Source organism: Telmatherina bonti (assembly GCF_933228915.1).
Source record: "Telmatherina bonti genome assembly, chromosome: 7".
Taxonomy (NCBI): Eukaryota; Metazoa; Chordata; class Actinopteri; order Atheriniformes; family Telmatherinidae; genus Telmatherina; species Telmatherina bonti.
In genome coordinates this window covers 19,051,604-19,076,924 of record NC_136625.1, presented here as the reverse complement: position 1 = coordinate 19,076,924, position 25,321 = coordinate 19,051,604, and the positions used below count along the sequence as shown (strand labels likewise).

At 39.6% G+C, this 25,321-nt stretch overlaps 1 protein-coding gene across 2 annotated transcripts in view; it reads left to right on the top strand.

Moving 5' to 3' along the window:
• greb1l (GREB1 like retinoic acid receptor coactivator) overlaps positions 1-21,082 on the top strand; it is a 30,768-nt gene extending 9,686 nt beyond the window's left edge. For both annotated transcript variants that reach the window (XM_079243459.1, XM_079243458.1), the window contains exons 9-34: positions 293-430; positions 534-659; positions 1,973-2,110; positions 2,223-2,408; positions 2,564-2,863; positions 2,970-3,098; positions 3,441-3,575; positions 4,294-4,491; positions 4,634-4,814; positions 5,436-5,625; positions 6,513-6,649; positions 6,760-7,102; positions 8,309-8,424; positions 8,588-8,820; positions 9,088-9,656; positions 9,969-10,074; positions 12,168-12,314; positions 12,436-12,575; positions 12,675-12,836; positions 12,994-13,198; positions 15,519-15,681; positions 16,250-16,477; positions 16,558-16,699; positions 16,806-17,006; positions 18,507-18,645; positions 18,747-21,082. In XM_079243459.1, the coding sequence (XP_079099585.1) occupies positions 293-430; positions 534-659; positions 1,973-2,110; positions 2,223-2,408; positions 2,564-2,863; positions 2,970-3,098; positions 3,441-3,575; positions 4,294-4,491; positions 4,634-4,814; positions 5,436-5,625; positions 6,513-6,649; positions 6,760-7,102; positions 8,309-8,424; positions 8,588-8,820; positions 9,088-9,656; positions 9,969-10,074; positions 12,168-12,314; positions 12,436-12,575; positions 12,675-12,836; positions 12,994-13,198; positions 15,519-15,681; positions 16,250-16,477; positions 16,558-16,699; positions 16,806-17,006; positions 18,507-18,645; positions 18,747-18,910 (4,916 nt within the window). In that variant the 3' untranslated portion in view covers positions 18,911-21,082. The remainder of the gene's footprint in view (positions 1-292; positions 431-533; positions 660-1,972; positions 2,111-2,222; positions 2,409-2,563; positions 2,864-2,969; positions 3,099-3,440; positions 3,576-4,293; positions 4,492-4,633; positions 4,815-5,435; positions 5,626-6,512; positions 6,650-6,759; positions 7,103-8,308; positions 8,425-8,587; positions 8,821-9,087; positions 9,657-9,968; positions 10,075-12,167; positions 12,315-12,435; positions 12,576-12,674; positions 12,837-12,993; positions 13,199-15,518; positions 15,682-16,249; positions 16,478-16,557; positions 16,700-16,805; positions 17,007-18,506; positions 18,646-18,746) is intronic.
• The last annotated feature ends 4,239 nt before the right edge of the window (positions 21,083-25,321 follow it).

Genomic DNA, 25,321 nt, shown 5'->3' with positions numbered 1-25,321 from the left:
GCCTCTCACATGGTAATGACTGAAAGAGGCTCCAGCCCTGTCCCATGCTGTTTCATGCAGGCTGTATTAATGTTCTCTTGTTTGGAAAAATATTATATCCCAATGCAGGTAATCTAAAAAAAACTTCAAAAGGCTTTTTTTCCTTTTTTTTTTTTTTTTTTTTTTTTGCATTGGTGACATATTGAGAACTGTAACGTTGCAATGTTTTGGTTGCAAACATGTTATATTTGTGATTATGGATGATTTAAACTATTTCTGTTGTTTTAATGTGTGCATATGTGTGTTCTTCCAGTTCCCACAGCTCTTAGGGTGAATGGCCCAACTAATGGCCTTGGTGTTGATGTGCATCCTCCCTTACTGAGCCCTTCCCAGGTGTCCTTAGGCCCCCAAGTTCAGGCGTACCGCACTGGCGACCTAGCAGACAGTCCAGGTAAGAGCCGCTATTCAAGCTGCTTTTTATTACTCTCAGCTTTATTTAATCTTTCTTTTCTTTGTCCTTTTTTTTTAAAACATTGTTTCTGTTTGATGTTCAGTATCGTCTGCCATGAACTCTGGCCCTCCAAAGAAGCGTCACCGCAGCTGGCTTTCCAGCTCACTGGTACCAGTCCCACCAACAGCTGTCCCTGTGCCTGCAATCCGCCCAATGGTTTGCTCTCCAGGTTCGTTCATCATCACCAGTTTCGAAATGAGCTGGGGTTTACATCAATCCTGCTGTGTCATGTTTTGTCCTCTAGCTGTTTTCCTTGTGTGTGCAGAGATGTGTGTGTGTGTGTGTGTGTGTGTGTGTGTGTGTGTGTTTGTCTGCCCTCAGACTCACAGACTGTCATGTCTTTCTCTGCCCTCCTTTCCTATCATCCCTCTGGTGTGCAGATGAGTATACCACTGACATCCCTTCTGTTCTCTGGTTGTTAAGGATGAATCACAGTGTTGCTATGGAGATAGAGCTGGACAGCTTGGTGCTGAAATGATTTTAACAATTGCATTCTTGGGGAAGTTGCCTGATAATGTAAATGTAGTTTTAACATTTATGACATGGCAAAGACCAATAAAAACAGGTAATAAAACTTGATTGCTGCAACTTAGTTTAAAAATAAAAGCAAGATAGGAAAATGCAAAGATGTGTAAAAAAAAAAAAAAAACTCATATAAACAATCATTAAAAAAAAAAAACTATTCTTGTTTAAAAAATCCATCACAGCTGAGCTTTTCCACCTTGTATCTGCAGAGTTAACAGTCTCAAACTAGGAACAGGGTTTTTTTCATCAAATGTCAGCAATATTTATTGAGAAATGATTTGCTATGCTGACATAATCCGAGGTAAATACCAGACTAACCCTAACTATTGCTGAATGTTTAGAGCCGGGGCTTCTTGTATTTTTCTAAAACAACTCCAACTTTCCTCGAACAGGTATTCTCTATCCACGTCCTCAGGACCTGCTGCATGTTTTAGATGTTTTCCTTACTCAACACACATGATTAATGAACCTACTCACCAAGTTCTTTGCATGTAGTCTGTTAATGAGCTATTTGTTTTAACCAGGTCTGTTCAATGACCAGAGCAGTGGATCCTGAGGACCAGGACTGAGAAACACGGCAGATCTGCCAGAACTGAGACACTTTATTTAGTATCTATTTTCCTAAATGCTAAAATAAAGAATTAAATTTCATAGCATTGACAGATTACGCTCCGTTTTCCATCATATAAACTAAAAAGAAATCTCTAACAAAGAGCCAGAAAAACAATGAAGCAAAGAGTTGTTCCACAGATCCACAATCATTTAGGACATTTTGTAAAAAGCTATTTTCTGTCTGAGTTATTATTCAGAGGTTTATTTATGTTGTGAGGAAACAAGTAAGTTCTGTGATCACAATGCAACAAATTTACTGCTGCAGGAAAAATAAACCCGATTGTGTTGTAGCTGCACCTTACCTGTATGTAAGCGCTGACATATGTTCCCTTCATCGTCTTCCAGGTTCTGTAATAGCAGTGTCCTCCCCTCAGCCGCCAGTGACAGGTGTCATACAGCCACAACCTGTCAACGCTGGAGAAACGGTCATCGTCCCTGACAATCTGCTCACCTCTTCAGGAGTTCGCCCTGTCATCCTCATCGGTAGGAGCTTTATCTTGCTAATTTGTCATTTCCTCAGTAAGGATTAAACTTTACATAGTATGCAATGTAAGTGAATCTCAGAATGAAACTCCACGACAACCTCTCTTTTCAGGACATGGAACTTTACCTTATTTCTATGGGAACGTTGGTGATATAGTGGTGAGCCCCCTGCTGGTCAGCTGCTATAAGAGCAGCCAGCTGACAGAAAAGAACCTGGAGATTTTGGGCCTCCACAGCAGCCAGATGCTCAATGTGGAGTCGATGATCCTGCTCACTTTGCAGTACCTTGCACGTTTAGGTGAGCAGCCGTCACAAACTCTCAAACACACATTACTCAAAGTTGTGGTGTTTCTTTTAGTATTGCCATCAAACTCAAACACTGAAGTTAGGTGAAGAACTGAGAGGAAGCTGAAGCCTGTGCCAAAACGTCTATGATGAATATTGTTCCCGCAGGTTCAGAGCAGATTCCTCTGAGGGAGGAGCTGGAGCAGATAGTTCTGAAGGCCATGCTGTGTTGTCCTGGGAATCCTGCCATATCCCCGTCACAGCTGCCGTGGCTCGCTCGGCTGGAAGCTAGCGTCTCTGGGGGCAGCGTCCAAGTGGTAGTTACCCACACATCTTTAGGAGAGGGTATTTCTGAGTCTCTGCGTTCTCTCAGTGAAAGGCCTCACCACCAACATTGTCTGCCCACCTATGTTGTCATTATATGTGCCTCAAAAATGAGCGGCAATGAGTTCTGCGTGCTTGTTTTAGGTGAGTGTTGCAGTTTACCTGAATGCATTTAAATATTGATGCATTTTGACTTAATAAACTGCACAAGATTTGTGCAGCTTATACAAATAAACTTCGCTCCTTACAGGAAAGTACCAAGCTCGAGCCTTAGCTGAAGGTATGCTGACAACCAATGAGTTTCTGAAGGAAATCAGCTATGAGCTCATCACGGGTAAAGTCAGCATCTTAGCATCTCACTTCAAAACAACTTCTCTTGGTAAGTGCTGTGTACAAGGAACCATTCATTGCTGATTGGTCAGTTTGATTAAGAAAAAATGCAGATAAGTTTTCTCTGAAAAGAAAAAAAAACCTGCAGCTTTATGACTCAAATGTATTGTGAATGTGCTGCTGCAAAATTATGAAAGATACTTTGATGAGGGCATTTTTACTTTTAAAAATACAGCTGAATGCTTTTATGTAAGATGAATTACTTTTGTTGTTCATACATGGATGAAAAAAAAAGCATAACTTGTGCTGTGTATCAGATTTGTGCATAGCTGTTGCACTTGAATCCCCGGCTCTCTGTCCTTTTGTGACTATGGTGACTGGTGGTTTCTAGGGGATAATCTTGACAAGCAGCTGGTGCGATACCAACGCAGACGGAAAGGACAGGTCATCCAGCCCTTTCAGGTCGATGTCACTGACCACATCCACTCCCAAGAGGCTGCCAGCATGTCACCACCAGCAGACACAGGTTAGACTGCTCTCATGTGTACTCACTATCTAAACTGAAATGTTTGGATAACTTGTCGGTTGGCAAACCTTTATTTATTTATTTTTTTTAAATCCAGGTGAAGGTGTACATCACCTCATGTGGTTAAACAGAGCTGGTTTGAGGGTTTTTTTTTAATGTATCTTTTTTATCTTTTTCTTTTGTGTTGTTGGTCTGTGAAAGTTTAATTTAGATGTAATTATAAAACTACACAAAATTTGAGCCATGTGGGAGTTAACACTGAAAAAATGGAACACAGTTGATTAGATCATAGATTAAAAAAAAAAAAGATTAAATAACATAAAAGTAGTCAAAATGTAAGTAATTCACTGGATGACATTAAGGGTGAAATTTATACAATTCTATTTTTATGGAGAAAAATATCACTAATAAATTGTCTTTATTTTATTAGATTACATTTATTTTGTTGTAAGTTATATTATTTAATCATCTTAGTTACAAATATGAATGTCACTTTTAAATGATTTATACATACTATTGTGGCATATATATATATATATATATATATATATATATATATATATATATATATATATATATATAAAATAACTGACCAGTCCCGAATACAGACTGGCCCCTTGTTAGGTTAGATGGAAAAATAGAATTTTTTTTTTTTCTTACCTGAAGAACCTTTTTGAAACTATTTACTTCCATGATCATGCTTTATATTTTCTTGCAGAATTTTTCAGTAAGATCTTCCAGATCTATCCTGCCCAGCTCAATGTCGCTCGCAACCTCCTCTCTCAAGTTTGCTCCATCGCTGACTCAGGGACCCAGAACCTTGACTTGGGCCGGTTTTGTAAGGTGGATTTTCTTATTTTGGTCCCACCATCTCACATTCTGGTACACCAGACTGCACAGCGCATCCGACAATCAGGTACTTATTCAGAGTCAATGTCACCATGAAACACTTACTAACACCATAATCTTTTATTTACAGAGTTTAATTCATGTACCGTTTGTATTCCTACTATATTGTTTTAAATAGTTGAGTCTAATATTTTATTTTTTTGCCTCAGGAGTGCTCGTGGATCTGGGATATGAAGACGCCTCCATGGCGAGCCAGAAATCAGACAAATACGTGGTGCGTCTGGACACAGATGTTCACACCAAGATGGAGGCCTTCATGAAGAAAGTCAAACAGAACCCCTACACCCTGTTTGTCCTCATTCATGACAACTCACATGTCGACCTCACAAGGTGAAGATGGCTTAAAACCACAGAGAAGTACTGATAAACACCATTAGAAGTGACATTGTTTTCGCTGTGTTGCTGTTTTAAGGTCGTGTAGGGAAGTGAGTTGTTATGACTTCAAATGAACCTTCGCCCTTTGTCAAAGAGGAAAACAACCCCGAGCAAGAGAAAACAAATAAGCCATCATAGATTTTATTTAACTGTAAGCCAGGCAAGATGTCATTTTCTATTTTGTTCTTTTATACTTTTAGATATATTTATTTCTGAGTGGAATTTAATTATTTGCAGGTGCATTTTTAGGTATTTGCAGCGATATGTGTGTGATGAAAGATGGTTCCATCTGCTTCTCCTGCAAAAGTCCAAGAAAAGGTTTCACTGCCAGAAACATATTTTAGCTGACTTCCTGTTTTCCAGAACATTTCTCTTGGGAATGACCTCCCACACACTTGGGCAGTTAGACCAGAAAACACAAAAGCAAAAGAAAACAAAGAAGTGTGAACCGTGTCCGTAATAGAGCCGTTTTGTTTGCCAGCTATGGTAAATGTTACAAACAGCTTGGTGGGGAAAGTACAGTTTCTAAAAACATTCATAACTACTTTCAAACACATTGCTCCACTTCACTTCCAGCGCACTGTCAGGCTCGGTGTGCCACGGAGAGCTGCAGGGTCTGGCTGACCGGGTAGTGAACTGCCAGGAAGTCCTAGACGCCATGAACCTCTTAGTCCTGCAGGTCAGCTGCTTCCCTTACACCCTGCAGACACGACAGTCCCGCATCAGCACCCACAATGAAATTCACTGGCCATGCAGCGAAAGTCTGGTGAGTATTCTCACAAAACACAAGCAGACATAAGATGATATAAGATTACGCAATTTCTTAATGTGAGGGTGTAAATATGAAAACTAAAGCAGTTTTCTGGTGTTATGGCCTAAAAATCATCATCCCAAAGTAAATTCTATCTAATCTTGTCGAGATATATCTTTATATTTTGGTTGGAGGTGTAAAGATTCTCTTTCCTCCATCCTCTAAAAGCTGTGGCGCAGCAACTCCATCTGCTGGACTACATCCTCACTTGCGAGAAAAAAGCTAGTGTTGACGTATTCAAATAGAGTCTGGGTCCAGTTAAAATGTTTGTTTTTTCCTTAAGAAAGTTTACTGTTGGGTCAAATTAAGTGTCTCAGTTCAGCTATGATTAGAGCTGCTGGAATTCTCCAAATATTAAAGAAAGAAGCTTTAGTTCTTCCTGTTGGAGATCCTCTGTGAGAGTTAATGAGATAACTTCCCAACAGTTTCTTGTGGCCGACACTTAATCATTTTCTAGTCGTAGTTTCATTGTATTTTCTTAACTGGTTAAGAATGATTTGTAACATATTTACTTAACTTGACAACATTTTTCACAATGGTGCTTATAGGAAATGACATGAGGTGATTTTCCTTTTTCAAAGTGATTCTTTATTTTTACAGTGTTGCTTCTCAAGCCTCTAGCTAAAGACACTTAAAACATGTACATTGAAATCATTAATGATTTTAATTTTTAAGTTAAAAAATGTGCATTTTTAAGAGATTTTCAGCAGGCGATGCTGTTTTGGATATACTGGATTAGCTGGCAGTGATGATGCTTAAATGAAAAAGAGAAAAAGATACTGATGTGTGGACTTCAGAGATGCACTTTGAGGCTGTTGACAGAGATTCATGTTGCCTTCCAGCAAAGGGAGCCGTCCTCTGATGACCTGGTCTACTTTGGCCTGAGAGACTACAGCAACTCCCTGCAGTGGGGTGTGGCCAGTCCCATTCTCCGCTCTGATGATGCATTTGAGAAGATGGTTCACACTCTGCTGGAGAGGTTGGGAATGAGTCAGAGAAGAAAAATCCCTTCAGTTTCTAAGAAAGAATGATATTATGAAAACAATTTCATGATGATCAGTCAAACTAACAAACTTTCCAACTGTCCAGGCATCCGCACCTGCACAGCATGGTGATCCGCAGCTATCTCCTGATTCAGCAGTACACTGAGGCCATGATGGCTTTGACCTCTTCGCCATCCCTGAGAGACCACATAACCCCAGAGACCCTGGCCATGGTGGAGGACCTGATCAATGCTCCCAGCCAGGATGGCTCCCAGGGCCGTGGCCACATGCTGCTGGTCCGCGTTCCCTCACTGCAGCTGGCAATGTTGGCCAGAGAGAGATTAGAGGATGTGAGAGACAAACTGGGACTCCAGCTGTGCTTTGCAGTGCTGCTGGGAAGTCCGGCGTCTGAACTCAACCTGCCCAGAAACTTCGCCAGCCGCCTCAGGGTGAGAATAATTTAAACTGCTGGATGAGACTTTATGTCACCCTCTGAAAAATAACAGATAACTAGTTAAACGTCAATGCTTTATAACAACAGTTCAGCGACATTCAAAGAGTCTGAGATTTTAGTCGATTTTAGTTGATTTTAGTTGATTTTAGTTACGTCAACTGATCTGAACATCAAGAATATCTAGAAATATTTTTTAAAAAGTTACATTTTCTCCTGTTCTGAGTGTTTAGCCTGACAGTATTTGCATCACTTATGGGATGATTGGTCCGGGATGATGTTTGCAAATACAAGTAAATTCCCAGCTGAATTTAGCCCTAGATGATAGTTAAATTATGATGTCATCATGTATCAGATTTCTACTGTAATGCTGAAATGGGTAAGTTATGTGTTAAAGCTAAGCAGAGTTCATGAATACATTATTTTAAGGTTGCTGATATTAAAACACAGTTGCAGAGGCGCATATGTAAGTTACAGGTATGACACTAACACTGAGGAGTCAAAACGGACTAATTATCCTCTCGGTTGTGAAACATGGCGAAACATAGTTTGCTCTTTGTTTGTGAAATGTTTGGCTCAGCTCTCAATTATCCATATCTGTAATTCATATGAGTTTCAAATGCTGCTCCTTAATTGTGACCATGGTATAAGTTAGTGAAAATGAAGAAAATCATGCAACATCTAGACAGCATAAGTTAGCAAGAAACAACTAATCATTTACAAAAAGAAAAATAACGTATCAAGGAGACAAAATATGACAAAGTAGATCCAAGAGACAAAATATGAATATGTTCATTCAGTGCAGAAGTTTGGCTCAAGTGTTGTGAGCAATACAACAGTGGGCAGCCAGATGTGCGGGGCTCAACTTTGCTGATGTGCCATCAGAGCACGGCTTAACGTGATTGCTGTTGTGAGTGTTAATGAAGCCAGAAACTAGCATCTTTTTTGTTGTCTGAGCTGTTGAAACAAACTAGACCAGTTCCAGTTATATAATACAAACTAAAAGTTGAGACTCTGATTAAATGTGAGGGCATTAGACTCTAAACTGGAAGCAGTGTTTAGGGATTTATAGCTTTTTAACATGTAAAATCCCCCATTTTCCTCTCGGTTTCCTGTATCAGTCTGACATGCATTGTTGTTAAATCATAAATTATAACTTAAGGGTGAAAATCACGAGAAACCTGTGCTTTGTGGTCTACTGCAGGCATGGCGAGGCTGTGAGAATGAGGAGTGGGTACCGCACACATATGAGGATCTGGAAGGGCTGCCCTGCATCGTCATCCTTACAGGGAAAGACCCTCTTGGAGAGACCTTCCCCAGGTAATCCCAAACTTATGCATGAATGGTTTTACAATATGTCACCACAAATTTAAACTGCTTTCTCTTTTATTCATTAATGTGTGATGTTACATCTTTATTTTAGCTGAAAATCATTTTCAAAGCAGATGTTGCAAAGAATAATAATTCACTCCCACTCTTCCAGATCTCTGAAATACAGTGACCTGCGTCTGATAGACTCTAGCTACCTGACTCGTACTGCCTTGGAGCAGGAGGTGGGTCTGGCCTGCACCTACGTGTCCATGGGTGTGATCCAGGAACCCAAGGCAGCTAGGCCTCCTCGGGAATCACACGCTGAGAAAGCTACCACCAGTCTGAATGATGGAGATGACCTGGAAAGACCTCAGAGCAATGGCAGCGCTGCAACCAGGACGTCGGGTGAGTCTCTTTGAAACGTGGGGGGATGTGAGATTACAGATGTAAACACCAGAAGGGTTAAGAGGTTAACCGTCAAATGGCTTCAAAGCAGGTTGGCCTGAATGCAGAAATACTGCACATGGGATTGGGTGTATTTGGAGCAAATCTGGTCTCAATTTATTTGCAGCTGTGTTGATTTATGGTGTAACACTTTGTACTTTCAATAAATTCTTGCTTGATATGAGTTATATTAATATTTCATGTTTTATTCTCATGTCATAACCACAGGCTCTCTAGCTGAGAATGGTGTCAGTTCATCGGACGTTGCCGACTCTTCCCAGAAGCCCTCCACCTCCACCTGCCAACCCGAAGGTGTCGTCACCGCCGACATCAGCACGTTAACGCAAGGGTTCAAGCAGGAGTGCGACTCTCTGGGAAGCCAGCTTCCCTCCAACCCCTCTAAAGCCTCCAATGTCCCTCCGTCCCTTTACTCCAACTCATCATCCTCCTCCCCTTCCACATCCTCCTCCTCCTCCTCACAGAGGCCCAGCCAGTCCACACAATGCAGCCGAGCGTCTAAGTCCTCTAGAGTGTCACCTCGGATTGTCATCCTGTCACGAGCGGCGTACAACCTGCTGGCAGGGGAGTCCGGGAGTCAGCTCAGCTCCTTCTCTCTGCTGCCTCATGCAGACGTGGCCTGGAGCAGTCCGTTAAGGCCCCTCATCTCTTACAGCCTGCAGGGGCCAGAGCAGAGCATGTACTACCGCCAGTGGACCGTGGCCAGGCAGCATCATGCTGATTATGAAGCACCATCTGGGCCACATCCACGGCGCCTGCTGCTCAGTGGACCACCGCAGGTAAGCAGCCACAAGTTTCTCAACCAGTGCATATCATACATAACAGGGATGTGAATGATAAGCTGAGATAAATATGTTATATGTAAGAAAATTCAAGTGTCAGATATGGAGGCCATGTTTTATATTTTCACCTACTCTTTTCATCTACAGTTTATTTATTAAGGTAGTTGATTTTGCAGCATTATTAAACATTTTTTGTTTATTTGACGCTGCAAAAAAAAAGATTCAGATGCGCGTCAGTGTGCATGTTTATGGGCCAGCGAGTGGGAGTGACATTGTATTTCTATTGTGTTTGGGTTTTTTTTTTGCCAGGTGGGAAAAACTGGTGCTTACCTGCAGTTTCTGCGTATCCTGTTTCGTATGCTCATCAGACTGTTGGAGGTAGATGTGTATGATGAGGAAGAGGATGAGGACGAAGGTAAGGACTGTTAACTGTTACAGATAAAACTAGTAATATTGCAAATATCTTTATATTTAACTGAAAATTATACAAAGATAATATTTGCTACCTGGAAAAAAAAAGCAAAACTGTATTTAACAAAGCAAAAAAGCCTCCTACTGAAACAGTGGTGTCGTCAGGATTCAGATTACACAATGGCATTTGACGAAGACTTATTTTTTTGAGTGTGATAGTGGGACTTTCCCAGTTACATATATATGGTTATATTATTGAATGCACAGCAGCAGTTATTTTATTTATTATTTTAAATATTTTTTAATTTTTTTAATTTTCATTTTTAATATTAATATACTATTTTATGCAGCCGAAACAGTCGGAAACATCGCACACGGGGATGGAAATTTTTGTTAAAACACACAAAAAGCAGCAATTGAAGTGGTTGCTGCATGAGTGGTTCACAGCACACAATAAACAACCAATGCTTCTGTCCACAGTGCTGAAAGAAACAGAACAGATCTTCTACACCATTCAGAAAATGTAATAAATAGAATAAAAGATAATAAAAGGTTAAACAGACAAAGCTGATAAATTACTGCTATTCTTTTTATTTAAGAAACATCAGGATTCTTATGGAAAACTAGATCAATTTAACCAGAAAGTGACCTATTTTTAGAGCTCACCTTTAATGTCTCAGGTGAGTGTTTTCATGAGAGTTCATCTGCTTTTTAGGACAGCCGAGCTTCTCTTCGCACCCCTGTGATTCAAACCAAACCATGACTGCAATGATAAGTATTTTCAGCAGAGTAATAACTTGTTAAACCTTGGTTTGTCTGCATCAAGCAAACAAAACAGCAAGGGATTTCTGAAACTAGAAATGTTGATTAAGAACTCTCCAACACATCATTTAAACCCGGAAAGATGATAGTCAGCCATCATTTTCATTAAAAAAAAAAAAGAAAAAAAGCATGTTCCAAGATGACTGTGTTAGGATTTATTGGGTGCTGTGCTTAAGAAGACTACAGGCAGTCCTACTTTTCCATCATTAAAAATGATCTTGGTGGAAACTTCTGTGACATTGTATCTTGCCAAAAACATATAATTTGGTTTTGCGTTTGTGTGTATTTAAAATAGTTTTATCCTGACAACTGGCAACAACTTGGAAAAAAAAACTCTAAAATGCCACAAAAGGTTGTGTTGTGAGAGGAAAAGCATGACTCAGTTATACAATAACTAAGATTAATTGGCAGCTCCAGAGATTTTTTCTTTGAGTGTATTTTATTAATCATGAATTTTCTGAGTTTAAACAGCTAAAATGTCAGCTATTACTGTCAGACAAACTGTCACATATGCTTTATTTCTTTAAAGCCCAATCTTAGAACCACTGGGCCAAAAAGTCCAGTTTTTTAAAAACACAAATCTGAGGTCTTTATTTGTCCCCTAACAGAATCTGGAAAAATGAACAGTTTTAGATTTTCATTTTTTATTACCATGTGATAGGTCAGAATTATTGTACCATAATCTTCTGCTGCCTGGTGTCCACCAGGGGGCAGGAGAACTGTATTATAAGGTGTACATCAGGGTTTTGAGTAAAGTTTCTACCATAAAATGATACAAAATGTCTCAGAAACTGTAAATATCAAATATGATATGTTTGGCTTTATAGAGTTAGGCAATGCCAAACCACATTTTGCAGGAGTTTCAGCATCTTTGTTTAAAAAAGATTCAGGTACTAAACTATTCTGTTTGCAGTCCAGATCTGTCAGCCACTCCAAAGTTATTAAACCCTATTGTGATTTAGAAAGAACTGGGCTGTTGAGCAGCTGAACCAAAGATCATTTTACTTTTTAAAACCCCGACACTTAGTCTTGTTAAAAGCAGCATGTTGTTTAAATCAGAGGTGATGTAACATTGTGGTAATCAGGTCACAATTTAACCTTTTCTAAATATGCCGCTGGCATTGAATTAAACATGATCATAAATTAAATAAATGAATATTAATAATTTTGAATGACATTTTCCAGAATGTTAATGGTTTTTATGGAAACTATGTTGTCGATCTGAGGAAAAGACCATGACACTGACACAAGTTCTCATCCTTTTCTAATCTGCAGAGACATCAGAGGTCACAACTCCAGTAAATACCCAGTGGCCTGACATTGAGGATGTGCGAAAGCTGCCCTTTGACCCCAACCCCAGAGATCCCAAGTTCCGAAAGGCCAGCCCTGTTTACTCTGACAAGATGCCAAAGTGCTTAAGAGGTCAGAAATACTAAACATACAATACAGTCCCTCTCAGAGCTAAAAGCTTTAATCTGCAGCTGCACACACAGATCAAGTGTTGCTTATTTACTAACTTGGATTTGTTTCAATGTCTGTGCAGAGTTTAAACAAGAAGGAGAGATCCAAACTCAATTAAAACGAGTGACCAAGTCGATACGGCTCAGTAGGTTTGCTGCTCACAATGCTTTCCATCACTGCGAACAGTGTCACCAGTACTGTGAGGCAGGTCCAGCCACGCAGGTGAGTTGCTGCGAACATCATTACATCAGATATCAAAGTGTCTCAGCTGCTGCTTCAATGGTGATGCCTCTGGTTATAACGAATGTATTCGTGTTCTAGCTGTCGGAGTGCACTTTCCATGCTTTCACCTTCTGCTCCTCCATGCTGGGGGAGGAGGTCCAGCTCCAGTTTTTCATTCCTAAAGCCAAGGAGCAGCACTTTGTTTTCAGTCAGCAGGGAAGCCACCTGGAGAGCTTGCGTCTGCCACTGGTCTCCACCAAGGTTAGCTTACTCCTCGTGTGTGGGTGTGAGGTTTCGGGTCAGCTTATTTGCTTGCACATCTGCTCTCCTGAGTTCACAAAAAAAATAGAACATCCATCCCGAAATTTATCCTTTGAAATTTTTTTATCTTCGCCACATGTCTTGTTTTCTGTCGCAGAACCCCGATGTTTTGAAGAGCCCAATCTTCACTCCAACAACAGGAAGACAAGAGCACGGCCTGCTAAACCTTTACCACACCATGGAGGGCACCACCCATCTGCACATCCTGGTGGTAAAACAGTCTGAGATGCCCCACTACAGGAAATACTGGCCCAACCACATCTTACTAGTCCTACCAGCAATGTTTAACAATGCTGGAGTTGGTGAGTAATTTATTGATCAATACGGGGCTGCATGTGAAATTTAACTTATTCACACATCATAGTAAAACCTCTCATACACTAACACTGCATAAACTCAGCCTTAAAAAACCAAGAAAAAAATATACATAAATTTGGTAAATGTTGCTTTAAATAAGTAATAAATTATCTGCCAACAGAACAAGAAAATTTGGTTTGTCGAGGCTTCCCAAAACAAGTAAAAATACTCTTAAAACAAGAGGAATTCTCTGGCATAAAAACTAAGAATTATCTTACCTTTAAAAAAATAAGCATATGTGTACCTAATTTAAGATTTTTAATCTTACTCAGATTTCAGTTTTTGAAGTGAAACTGAAATCTTCTCATACAACATACAGAAATCCTCTCACATGATGTACGGAAATTCTCATATATTATACGGGAATCATTTACACAGTACCAGTGCCTGTTTTGCCAAAAATAAATAAATAAGACACTTGCCGTGAACACGGTACACGGTATCTACCCTACAGGTGGCTGTCACTGCGATACTTGAGAGGGCTACTTTTCATAGCAGGCATTTTTCAGCACAACAACACCTGTCTCTACATGGGTGCATTGTTTTGGCACAGCACCTGTCGGAGCGCTTGCCATGTTGGCACATAACTGTGGATGTCGACTAATTCAACATCTTTGGAGCTCACTTGGAATTCAGAGGAACAACTGGGCGTTTCCATATGCCAGGGGCGATCTGGACACTGTCCAGAGTTACCTTCTGATTAGACGCGTGAAATTGAAGTAATTCACACATCAAAGGGAAACCTCTCATACACTCTACTGAAAAATCCTCTTATACACTAAACTGAAATCCTTTCATAGAACTTACTAAAATCCTCACATGAAATTATTTACATGCTATAGTGAAATGTCTTAAATCAAATTTTACTAGAATTTGTGAGAGGCATTCTATTAGTGTGTTAAAGGTATTTTACACTTGAAAAGGAAGTCACGTAGTAGAAAAAAAGCAAGACAGCAAGCTCAAATTGTGAAAGTGGCAGCATGTCATGGCACTTTTGGCAACTGCAAGAGCCTACCAGAGTGTTTGCCAAGGTCTGCCACAGTTACCAGTACTGGTACCTGTTAGTCATTCATTTTCTGTAACCCCTTAGTCTAATTCAGGGTCACAGGGAGCTGGAGCCTATCATTGGGTGAGAGGCAGAGTACACCCAGGACAGGTCACCAGTCCATCACAGGGCCTAATACCCGTTATGCCAAAAAAAAAAAAAAAAAAAAAAAAAAAAATAGGGGTGACTGGAGTTAGAAATAATACGGGGGACCTGCAATAATTCGGATAATTCTTCTTTTTTTTTTATCATCAGACTGGAACAGGCTATTGGTAAGTTCTTAAGGGTAGTAAACATGAGTACACGGCATCTACCCTACAGGTGACTGTCACTGCGCTAATTCTTATGCAGTTTGTTTTATAACCATGTTTTAGTGGGTTTTTTTTTTTACTACATGAACTCCTTTTCAAGTGAAATATGTCTCTCTATGATGCACAAATTACTTAAATTTCACATGTGTGTTTGAGAGAGTAATTCTGACTAATGTCCCTAATGGCCCCTGATAGACATCACTGTCATTTATTTTATTGTGACTTAAACTACGTTGCAAACTGTGCATACTTGTGGAAAAACAAATACATTGATTTGATTTCCTCCTTGAAAGACCTCTTGCAAAGCAGATATATTGGATATTTTCAGGATTTGATTGTTTTGTCCTTGTTTGTTGCCTTGCAGTCCTCATTTTTCTTCTCTTTGCAGCTCCTTTAGTGTATTGATGATCGCGGTAAATATGTAGTCTGGGTCATTAGACATTATAGTCATGTTTTATTTCTTGTTTGTAGTGGGTGAAAGGTAACATTTTTCTTTTAGCCAATGGAAAAAAAGCTGTGATGTATGAACATCCACATGCAAACAGGGTCATTTGCAAGACAGCCAATCAGATGATGGCCTGTATGATGGGTATAACTACGTAAACTGAGGAGACAAATGGTAGCAGTGTTACCTTGACCTGTGATATCACTGTGGCTTCCTGCCAATATTTCTCTTCTGGATAAACCATTACACTGCATACAAAAACTATATTTATAGTAAGAAAGCCCTCCAGCTTTTTCTAAATCGTGCAATTCATGCACATGCATTTGCAAATTTAGCTTTTTACAGCAATTTGCACTGCTTATTACCTCATTCTACAATTTGTTGTCGTTGAAGGACATTGCAGCTGTCAAAGTTTTATGGGAGTATGAACGACATATTGACAAATCGGCTCCATTTTGTTTAAGGTGCTGCACGCTTCATGATCAAAGAGCTGTCATACCATAACCTGGAGCTGGAGAGAAACCGTCTGGAGGAGCAGGGTGTCAAGAGACAAGATGTATGGCCCTTCATTGTCATGATGGATGACTCCTGTGTGCTGTGGAACGCCTACCAGTCAGCAGATGGAAGGTAGTGAGCGAGGACACGATGTAACTCTGTTTTTATCTAAATGTGAAAATATAAATAGAAACTATTTTGATTTCAAATGAGTGTGAGCATGAGTGGTTGTTTGTCTCTGTGTGGTCCTGCGATGGACTGGTGAGCTGTCCAGGGTGTACCCTGCCTTTTGCCCAAAGACTGCTGGGATAGGCTCCAGCTTTCCTGTGATGCTGAATTGTATTAAGCGGTTAGGAAAATGAATGAATGAATAAATATTTTGATTTCATTGCGTGGGAGGATAATAACCACCCAAATGAAAGCGCATGAGATCTCAATGAGCTTTAAAGTGTTAATGATCCCATGAAGCAGCTGAATACATGCATGAAGACGGGGAACTCCCAGGTAGAACAGAGAAAGTCTCACGGGTTGATGGTGAGAAACTAAGAATCTGCCTCTGTCACTTCCTGTGTCAGTTTTACATTATTTTAATTTACCTTTCCTTCAATGTTACTGCTTAACTGACTGGAGACTTAAGATTAAAATGTATTTCCCATCCTGTCACAGTGGTCTCAACCGTGTCCTTTAATTTATCTCTCAGTGATACGTCGGAAGGCACCTCAGCTCTCACCAACGTGTCCCTGAAAACGGTGCTGCAGCACATGGAGAACACACCAAAGATCTCCCTGTATGCGATGTGTGGAACTCGGAAGTGGAATAGCAGCTTGGCTCAGAAGTCTCCTGGAAAGCAGTTCAGCCGATGCCACCTCCACGACTTTGTCATGCTCAACGTGGACCTGACACAGAACGTTCAGTATGACCTGAATCGGTGAGTTTGTAGAGAGCTGTGTGTGTCCGCAGGTCAGTGATAGGTGAGGCGTTGTGGTTTGACGTTGTTGTATCGTGCAGGTACGGCTGTGAGGAGGTGGACTTTAATCTGAGGGTTAATAGCAGTGGGCTGCTGCTATGCCGCTTCAACAACTTCTGCCTGATGAAGAAACACATTCCAGTCGGGGGAAACAAAGACTTCGTAGTCAAACCTAAACTTGTGGTGGGTGTCTTTTTCACTGAGGCTGCAAAATGTTCAGAGTGGATTCATGTTTTTTCCTTTTTTCATTTAATACATTTTGCATTAAATTGTGTGTTTGTCTTTCCAGGAGATTGAAAACCCAGCTCCAATCAGCCCATCCCAGTATGTTTGTGCTCCAGACAGCGAGCAGACCCTCCTAGATGCCCCGGCCCAGTTCCTGTTGGAAAGCTTCCTGCAGAGCTGCAGCCGCAGACTGTTTCCAAAGGCTGCTCAGAACAGAAACAACCCTGTTCTGTCCATCGACAGCTACCTTAACTTAAGTCCAGAGGTAAGCATTGCCCTGGAGGTTGTCCTCAACCTTCTAGCTAAATCTAAAGAAGGGTGATTCAATATGAAATGTTTTATCCCTGCTCCACCTTGACAAATCTTAGCAACTGCAAAAAAGAGAGAAAATCTTAGCCAAGAAGGAAGCATGTTGCATGACTTTACCATCTGTTTCCTAAGAACATTCTGACCTGCTTACACACAGACAGTAAATGCTAACAATGCAAATACTGCACATGCGTGCGGTTCGGCTCAAAGCTCAGGTGCAACCCTGAATGAACTTTATCACCATTGTCCACAAACTCTAAAACTGTTACTGCTGGGAAAAAAAAAAGAAAAAAAAAAGCTAAGAAAAAAGATGCAACCAACAAATTAAGTTTAAAGGGTTATATAACTACAAAAGCACTCAGAGAGTGCAGATCTCCACCAAGCAGCTCATTTCCTCCCATTGTGTGATTTTCTCCTGGTACTATAGTCCTACATTTATTTTATATGAGTACACTCTTACATTCCTAGATTAATTGATAATGAGTCTAATATTGTTTTGGTGGTGTTTGTTTTTATCCTAATTTGTTCTCTTGCAGTGATGAAATTTCCAAAGAACCTCTGTTTGTTCCTGTTCATAATCATGGTATTCACAATTTTGCCAGCATCTTTGAAATCTACAAGATACAACAAATGCTGTCAAAAACATTACCTTAAGGCCTCCTTCTGGGATCACTGGTAATAATTGGAGTGTGCATATAAAGATGTCGTTTAAAACAATTTCATACAAACATGTGAAAACAATAAAATATTCAGACTTTTCAGGTTCTCTTTAAAGAAATTAACATGTATTAAAACTTGAATCAAGTAATGTACATGGAACCTTATAATCCCGCTTGTAGCATCAAGTAACATGCAAGCATATGTTTGGGGACACATTCATTCTTTAGTACATTTTAATATACATTAAATGACTTACAGGGCTGCACAGTGGAATAGTGGTTAGCACTGTGGCCTCACAGCAAGAAGGTTACCGTCCAAAGACATGCATGTTAGGTTAATTGGTTACTCTAAATTGCCCATAGGAGTGCGTGTAAGTGGTTGTTTGTCTCTGTGTGGAACTATGATGGACCGGGAGGCTGTCCAGGGTATACCCTACCTTTCGCCCAAAGACTACTGGGATAGGCTCCAGCTTCCCCGCGACCCTTACTCGGACTAAGCAGTTAGGATGATGAATGTATGAAAATATGATGCAACATGTGATTTTCTCTGATTGCATATACATCTCAAGCCCTTCTGTTTGTTATTGTTCATACCGGGCAGCTTTAAGATTTTTCTTCCTGTTGATGTTGGGCTGAGCTCTGCATTAACACCTACCAAAAAAACTTTTTTTTGTTTGTGTTTCCGAAATTTTCCCCCAAATAAAGTTTCAAAATGCAACTTCATCCAGTTATAATCTAATGTTAATCTCTTATTGTATGCTGTAGTTTTAATACAGTGTCATCCTTTTTTCTCCCAGATTTCCGTCTGCTACATCAGCTCCCGTCCACACTCCACCAACCTCAACCATCAGGGTCTGGTGTTCAGTGGTCTGCTGCTTTACCTCTGTGATTCCTTTGTCGTCTCCGGGCTGCTCAAGAAGTTCCGCTTTCTCAAAGGTGACACGCGCTTGCTAACAATTTTTCTTAGACTTCAGTTGCCAGGCCGTTTGTTTGATTTGGACAGTTACACCAAACATATTCTTGACTCTTGTCCACAGGTGCTACCCTGTGTGTGATCTGTCAGGACCGAAGCTCCCTGCGTCAGACCATTGTCCGGCTGGAGCTGGAGGATGAGTGGCAGTTCCGCCTGCGGGATGAGTTTCAGACAGCCAACTGCATCGAGGATCGGCCCCTCTATTTTTTGACTGGCCGCCACGTTTAACACCCATTACCACTTAAAAGTGTAACAAGCTGCTGAATAGACTGAAAAAAACTAAAAGATAGAGCTCATTCCAAACAGTCCTGACAGCTGTACTTCGTGCCGGGCTTATAGATGTGGTTGTTCTTTACGTGTATACTACTGCACTGCACTATCCCTGGTTCTGAGAGCCTTTCAACTCCTGCTTTCCACTCAACTTGTCTCCACTATGAGTTGTTCTAACGAAAGAAACTGCTGGGAGGGCGGGGAAAGCACAGCAGAAATTGAACTTTCGCTGTCACATGTTGCAAAAATGGACGGCCTCCAATCGATGAGTTGAAGTATTCAAAGATGGTGTGCATCCATGAACTTTGAATCTAGCATGTCTGGTCCTGGACATGTGTGTTTATCTCAGGGTTTCAAAGAAGGGAGATCGAAGGGACATGGCTTGAAGGTGTTACGTTATTCCTCCCTGTTCACAGTGTTTGTTTTGCATTAACTTAGGTCGGCACCAAAGACTCAGCTGCACCTTCCTTTTTTCCCCTCGCTCTGCCTCTGCAACACCAGAGCTCATTAGCTCACTGCATTAAAAAAATATGAACATACAGGCTGGATATTGGATTTCCATCGTCAAGAGTCTCAAATTCTGCTTTTATACCAGTGGAATTTGAACAGTTTGTGACTATTTGATCTAGCACATTGAAGCTTTTTCTCCTGTGCCTCTAAGATATTTATGTGGTATAGATAATCTTACTGACAAATAAGTGGTATTAGTGCGGTTTTAGTTTCACTGAGTCACAGCTATAAACGTTTACAAGTTGTGATTATCCAAGAATGTATGACTTAAATGGTGTATTATGGCTTGAATATAAACCTAAGGAGTGGGTTTGATATTTAAAACCCAAAGTTAGACTTAGATACACTTTATTTTCTGTAACCAGTCTGTTAATGTGTAGTGCCAGTTTGACAGATTAACATTGACCCCATATTATGAAAGAGATTGTTTAAATTTACACATTTGCCGGCTTAAAGGCCAAACAGTTAGTCAACACAATTTAATAATCAAGCTCCCTCACTGCCAATGATCTCGCTACTGACTGTGCCTGGGATTTTAGCTCCGGCTGTGATGCTCCGAGGCTGATTGTACTTTGATGAATTTAGGCTGCTATCTGGGTTCCTTACCTCTTTAAGGAAAGGGTAATCGAGAAAAAAAAAAGAATCAAAAGCAGCTTGCCAGGTCACTTCATATACTTGAAAGTATTTTTTTGTGTTTCTCCACAGGGTTGTCCAAAGAATATGCCTTAAACAATGTTTCATACAGTCACAAGTCATCCATTTTACAGACCAATGAGAATGAAAAATTTTAACTGTAAGGCAAAAAATAAACAAGTTGTTTATCTGAAGCAAGATGGAATAATTGGATTTTGGACTACTGTACTGTTTAAAGTTTTGTTTACATTATTAATATATTATATCACCCCTTTAATCACTGAGGGATGCAGATGTTTGTTTGTTTTTAATCTTGTGTAACTTTTGCAAGTATATTTTGGTTGTGTCTTTCTGCATTTTATGTTGCAAAGGCAAGAAGAATCTACCTAGATATATCCTTAAACATGTGTCTGTATCCCTTCTTCTGTTCTTGTGTTGGATTTTTGTTGAAAATGAAAATCAGGTCCATGAGGGATTTTTATTTATTTGACAAGCATTTTGGACTGATAATCATGTTGAAGTGTGATTTTTGATTGCGTGCTAAGGAACCATCCACGAATGCTTTGCACAGGAACCCAAACAGATGATTCTTTGATCTGTTGAATGTCACTGGAGGGGTATGAAATGTGAACGTGCACTATTGGAGTTACCAACTGAGAAAAAATAAGCATAAATCATTTGCTCCCCCAGATTTAGTCCAAATATTAGATTGGTGATCAGAAATATTATTGTCATTCTCCACTGGTCCAAAGAAGGTTTTTTTGTTTGTTTGTTTTTTTTCATTTCGATAATTTAATACTTAATATGCAACTTGCTCTCACAATCTTTACCGAAATGTGTTTGGTGTGTTTGTGCAGCCCGTTGGTAGCCTTGGTGTCTGGTTGATCTACCTCATGTTTACCATTGTGGTTGTAAGCTGTGAATAATATAACAGTAGAGCCCTGCTATTGTTGTTAAAAATTTATGAATGTAATAAAATAACTTCTAAAACCCATTTGATTGTTTTGTCTTTTAGAATGCTTAAATGTTTTTGGTTTGTTTTCTTTTTCTTTTTTTTTTTTTGACAATTTCACTTGCTAATCTGTAAACAAAATCAGTGAAACTAAAAAAGAGACACCTTACTTATTCCAGAGGACTGATATACAAACTCCTTAAGTTCACTGAAGATTCACGGTTTTTCAATTCAAGTACTTGAGGAAAACTGTCCGGCAAGTTTGAGTTGTTTCCCAGCTAAAACACTCCTGATTCAAAGTAAGCTTGTCCCTCCATCATGTTTGTTCTGCATGAGTTTATTACTGAGCCATTTAAATATTAGATATATACATTGTACATTATACATTATTATACATTGACCTGGTATACCTGCTAGTTTTGCTTCTTGTCTTTGTTGTCCTTTCCACCTGTGCTCAATCTGTGCATCACATCTGTGTATCATCGTGTTTGGTGACTTCAGTGCATGACCCAGGTCCCTTACTAATATTTCTGCTGTTATGTCTTTAGTTTCACTGATATTTCTGTATCATTGCCTCCCACTGTCTGACATCTGCCCATTAAAACAAAGTTCTTTATGTGGTGTAATGCATTTTGATTTTTACACTTAAATCCATCCCACGACTAAGAAGATCATTTTGTTCAAAGTGCCGTTTACTTTGTCTGTTTCTGATATGATCATTATACTCTCAAATTCTCCTACAAAGCTCCAGAAACTGTTATATGACTATTCACATTACTGCAAGTGTAACAACTGATACTCTCATTGAAGGTGATTTTTGGCATGTTTCCATGACTTTGTTGTGCTTGAAGTGTTGCAGTCGACTGTGTTGTGAGTGCATTAGCACAAAGCTTAAGCGGTCTTGTTAGAATGCATGAGCTGCCTCATGTTTAACCTCTGACTGGCAACTCACTCAGTCTCCTTAGAGCACAATGAATCTGAGATCCTTTTAGCCGACATGAAAGCAAACTCAAAGCACTCACTTGTTTCTCAAGCACCACCTCCCTTACTGTATCATCTCAACACAGCCATAGCAAAACTGTGTGAGTATCCACAAACACCCCACTCTCCATCTAAAGCAGAAACCGGCCTGATAATGAAAGCAAGGACATTCTCTGGAAGCACTGTGAGGGCACAGGAGCATTTTTGGTCAAGGGACAGGACTATTTCCGCTCTGTGAAGTAATATTAGAGCACACTTTCCATCAGCCTACAACCCCGGTGTGATATGACACATGGCTATTTTCAGCCAGCTCCCTTCAGGATGGGATAAGACAAAGAAGAAAAAAAAAAAAAAAAAAAAAAAAAAAAGAAGAGTGCACTGGACTCTGATTCCTGCTCCTCTTTCAGGAATAGCAGTTTAAGATTGTACTCTAAACCCTAGAGAGGTTCCTCTCAAAACATTTTAGATGTTCCAAGGCAATCCATTTGTGACAAAACTGGTTCCTATGCATCATGCTTTCCAGAAGGTGTCCAAAATTACTTTAAGCTTCAGCAGACTAAATATAACTTTAGAGACAGTTGTAAATTTATTGTTCCAAAATCTAGGACCGGGGTGAAACAGAGATGCTTGTCCTTTTGGGGGGTTCAACTGTGGAATAAACTCAGTAATGAGGTAAAAAATTGTAATTCTTCATTTCTATTTAAAAACATTATTTATCAGTTTATTTTTGAGAGCAATGCAACTTTATAAATTATTTTTTTTATAAAAGGCACACATTGTGTATGTAATGCATCTGCTTTTGTTATTTGTATAATTTAAGGCAACTCTACTTGTAAGTGTACATTATTAGGCATACAAGCTTTGCTTCTGCCTATTTTGTTTTTGTTTTACTTGATTTTTTTTTTTTTTTTTTTTGGGAAATGGACAAACTGATTGTGACTGATACAAACAAAACAAAATAAACAAACTAACTTTACTTGCAGTTTTTTGGGGCTGATTTTATTTTTTAATGGGACCTTTTAGCCAAACTTTTGCCGAATTCTAATATTCTGTTACAAAGTCATCAACCATTTCTAGAAGTCATGTTACACTGTGACTGTAAATGTCAGATACAGCTCCAAAATATTTGGTTTAATTTAATTTGATCACAAGAAAGATGTAAATTTTAAGTTTGAAAACAATATGTAATGTATGTGTGAAAAGATATCAACATCTATAACAAAAGGATCCCTGCTTAATATGTCCGTTCTCTCTGATGGAGACCAGGAGTAAATTACTCATCTCTCTTGGCAGTCTAATTACTTCACAGGCATGCTGACATCATCAAGCTAAAACCAAAGCTCATCTGCCTGTGGGCTTAATACATTTGGACTGTAGGTAAGAGTGCTGGAGGATTACGGTTAGCCTCTCGTGGAGAACATCCACCACTGCAGCGATGCATATCATATCAGCAGCTAAGCTGGTGTGTGTGGATTGAGTCAATTCCAGGGCCCAAAAGCTAATGCAATGTTGCAAGAGGGGATGGTGTGATCCTGCTGTGACACACTGGTCATACCGTGGACAGGATTAAATAGTAAAATGTGAAATGCTTTAGTTGTTGTTTATTCTGAGACTCCAGGAGAGGAACTGTGTAAATTAAACCTTAGGTGAGAGCTGAATGTCTTGTGTAATGCAAATACAGTTTGTATTTTGCCATAGGGTTATCCCTGTTATTTAACAAAAAAACAAGCTAGTAGCTGAAGTCAGTTATTCTGACCTGCACCACATGGTGAAGCTTGACATTAAATATGCACTGATGAGTAACGACATTGCAGGCAGAAGTAACGGAAACAGGAGACAAGTTGAGCTAGACTTTGTTTAATCATTTAATAAATACAGCATATTACACTCAATTTGATAATGTGAATACACTAGCACTCATACCATAGAGACCGTTTTTCAATTTAAAATCTTATTGCTGCACATGTTAAACAATGTTTCTCTTTTTGTTATGTAGTGTAGAAAATGAAATGCAGCATCCGATGAAAAACAAAACATAACAACCACGTCCTTTGTGCTACAGATTACAGTCATGTTGAGGTTCAGGACATGATAACCTAAGCGAGACACGTGATCCCTAATGAACACTTTGCAGAAAACAAAGTTTGAGCAGAAAAATTTCATAGGAACAGTAAGTCAGAATCCTTCATGCAAAGCATTACTTGAAGTCCAGCTGCCCATCAGATCTGCTCAAATTCACTGCCGCCAACTCATTCAGGGTAGCCAGCGCCTTGATCATTGTTGGCGAAAGGAGAAAAAAAAAAAAAAAAAAAAAAAGACAGGAAACCAGGTTCCAGTAACAACAGAGCTATGCGTTTTGTAAAGCAGCATCAGTCACTTCAGACAGCCAATGAGTGCAACCTGTCTTACTTTTTTTTACATCACTGTATCAACCATCCTCAGACTTACACAACCAACCACCAACATTTTTACAAACAAAACCTAAAGGCATTCATATACTGCTCTGTTACGCCTTTGGGATATACTTTCAAATATCTAATGAAATTAGTGCCTTGTATTAAGGAATTAAAGGCATGGTAGTATCGACTTAAATAGTGCAAATTTACATTTTTTTCAATGATGACATTTTATTCATATCATCTATTTAGAAAATTATTTGGTGTCCATGATGCTAGAATGAGAGAAATAAAAGTGCTTTCAGAAATTCCACATATCAAACATACAAAAAAAGTGCTAATTTGCTTTGTTGCTTCGAGTCTGATGAGAGACTACACTGGTAATGTTTGGTTAATGTGAAGCTACAGCCAGCAGTCAGTTTGTTAGCTACAAACCGGAAGGGGGGAAAGTAGTTCAGCTCAATTGCTGATCTAATGTTCTGTAACATGTTTAAACAAGTTTATTTAATTTTAAATCTAAATGAAAATATGGCTGCGAGCAGTGATGAAGAGGCAGAGCAATTTAACAAGACATGGTCTACATAGTGCCAATTGCTCAGATTTACAGCTGCATAATAAAATAAGAGGCCACCACTAAAACTACTCAAACTGCTGTTGAGTAAGTTTCAACCACTCTACTTTATAAAGAAACTACTCAGCTTTGTTTGGTGGTTTGTGACCACTCTTCTTTTTTATGCCATTAGAGAGGTTTTTAAAAGGGATTAGATCTGGAGACCCTGGGCATGACAGGGTCTTGATGTGGTTTATCCTTCAGTTTTCTGTTATTTTTCAAACCTCAGCCTGAGACCTTTGCTTCTCGGCCATTAAGATGAGTTTCGTGTGGCTTCAGTCCTTCCT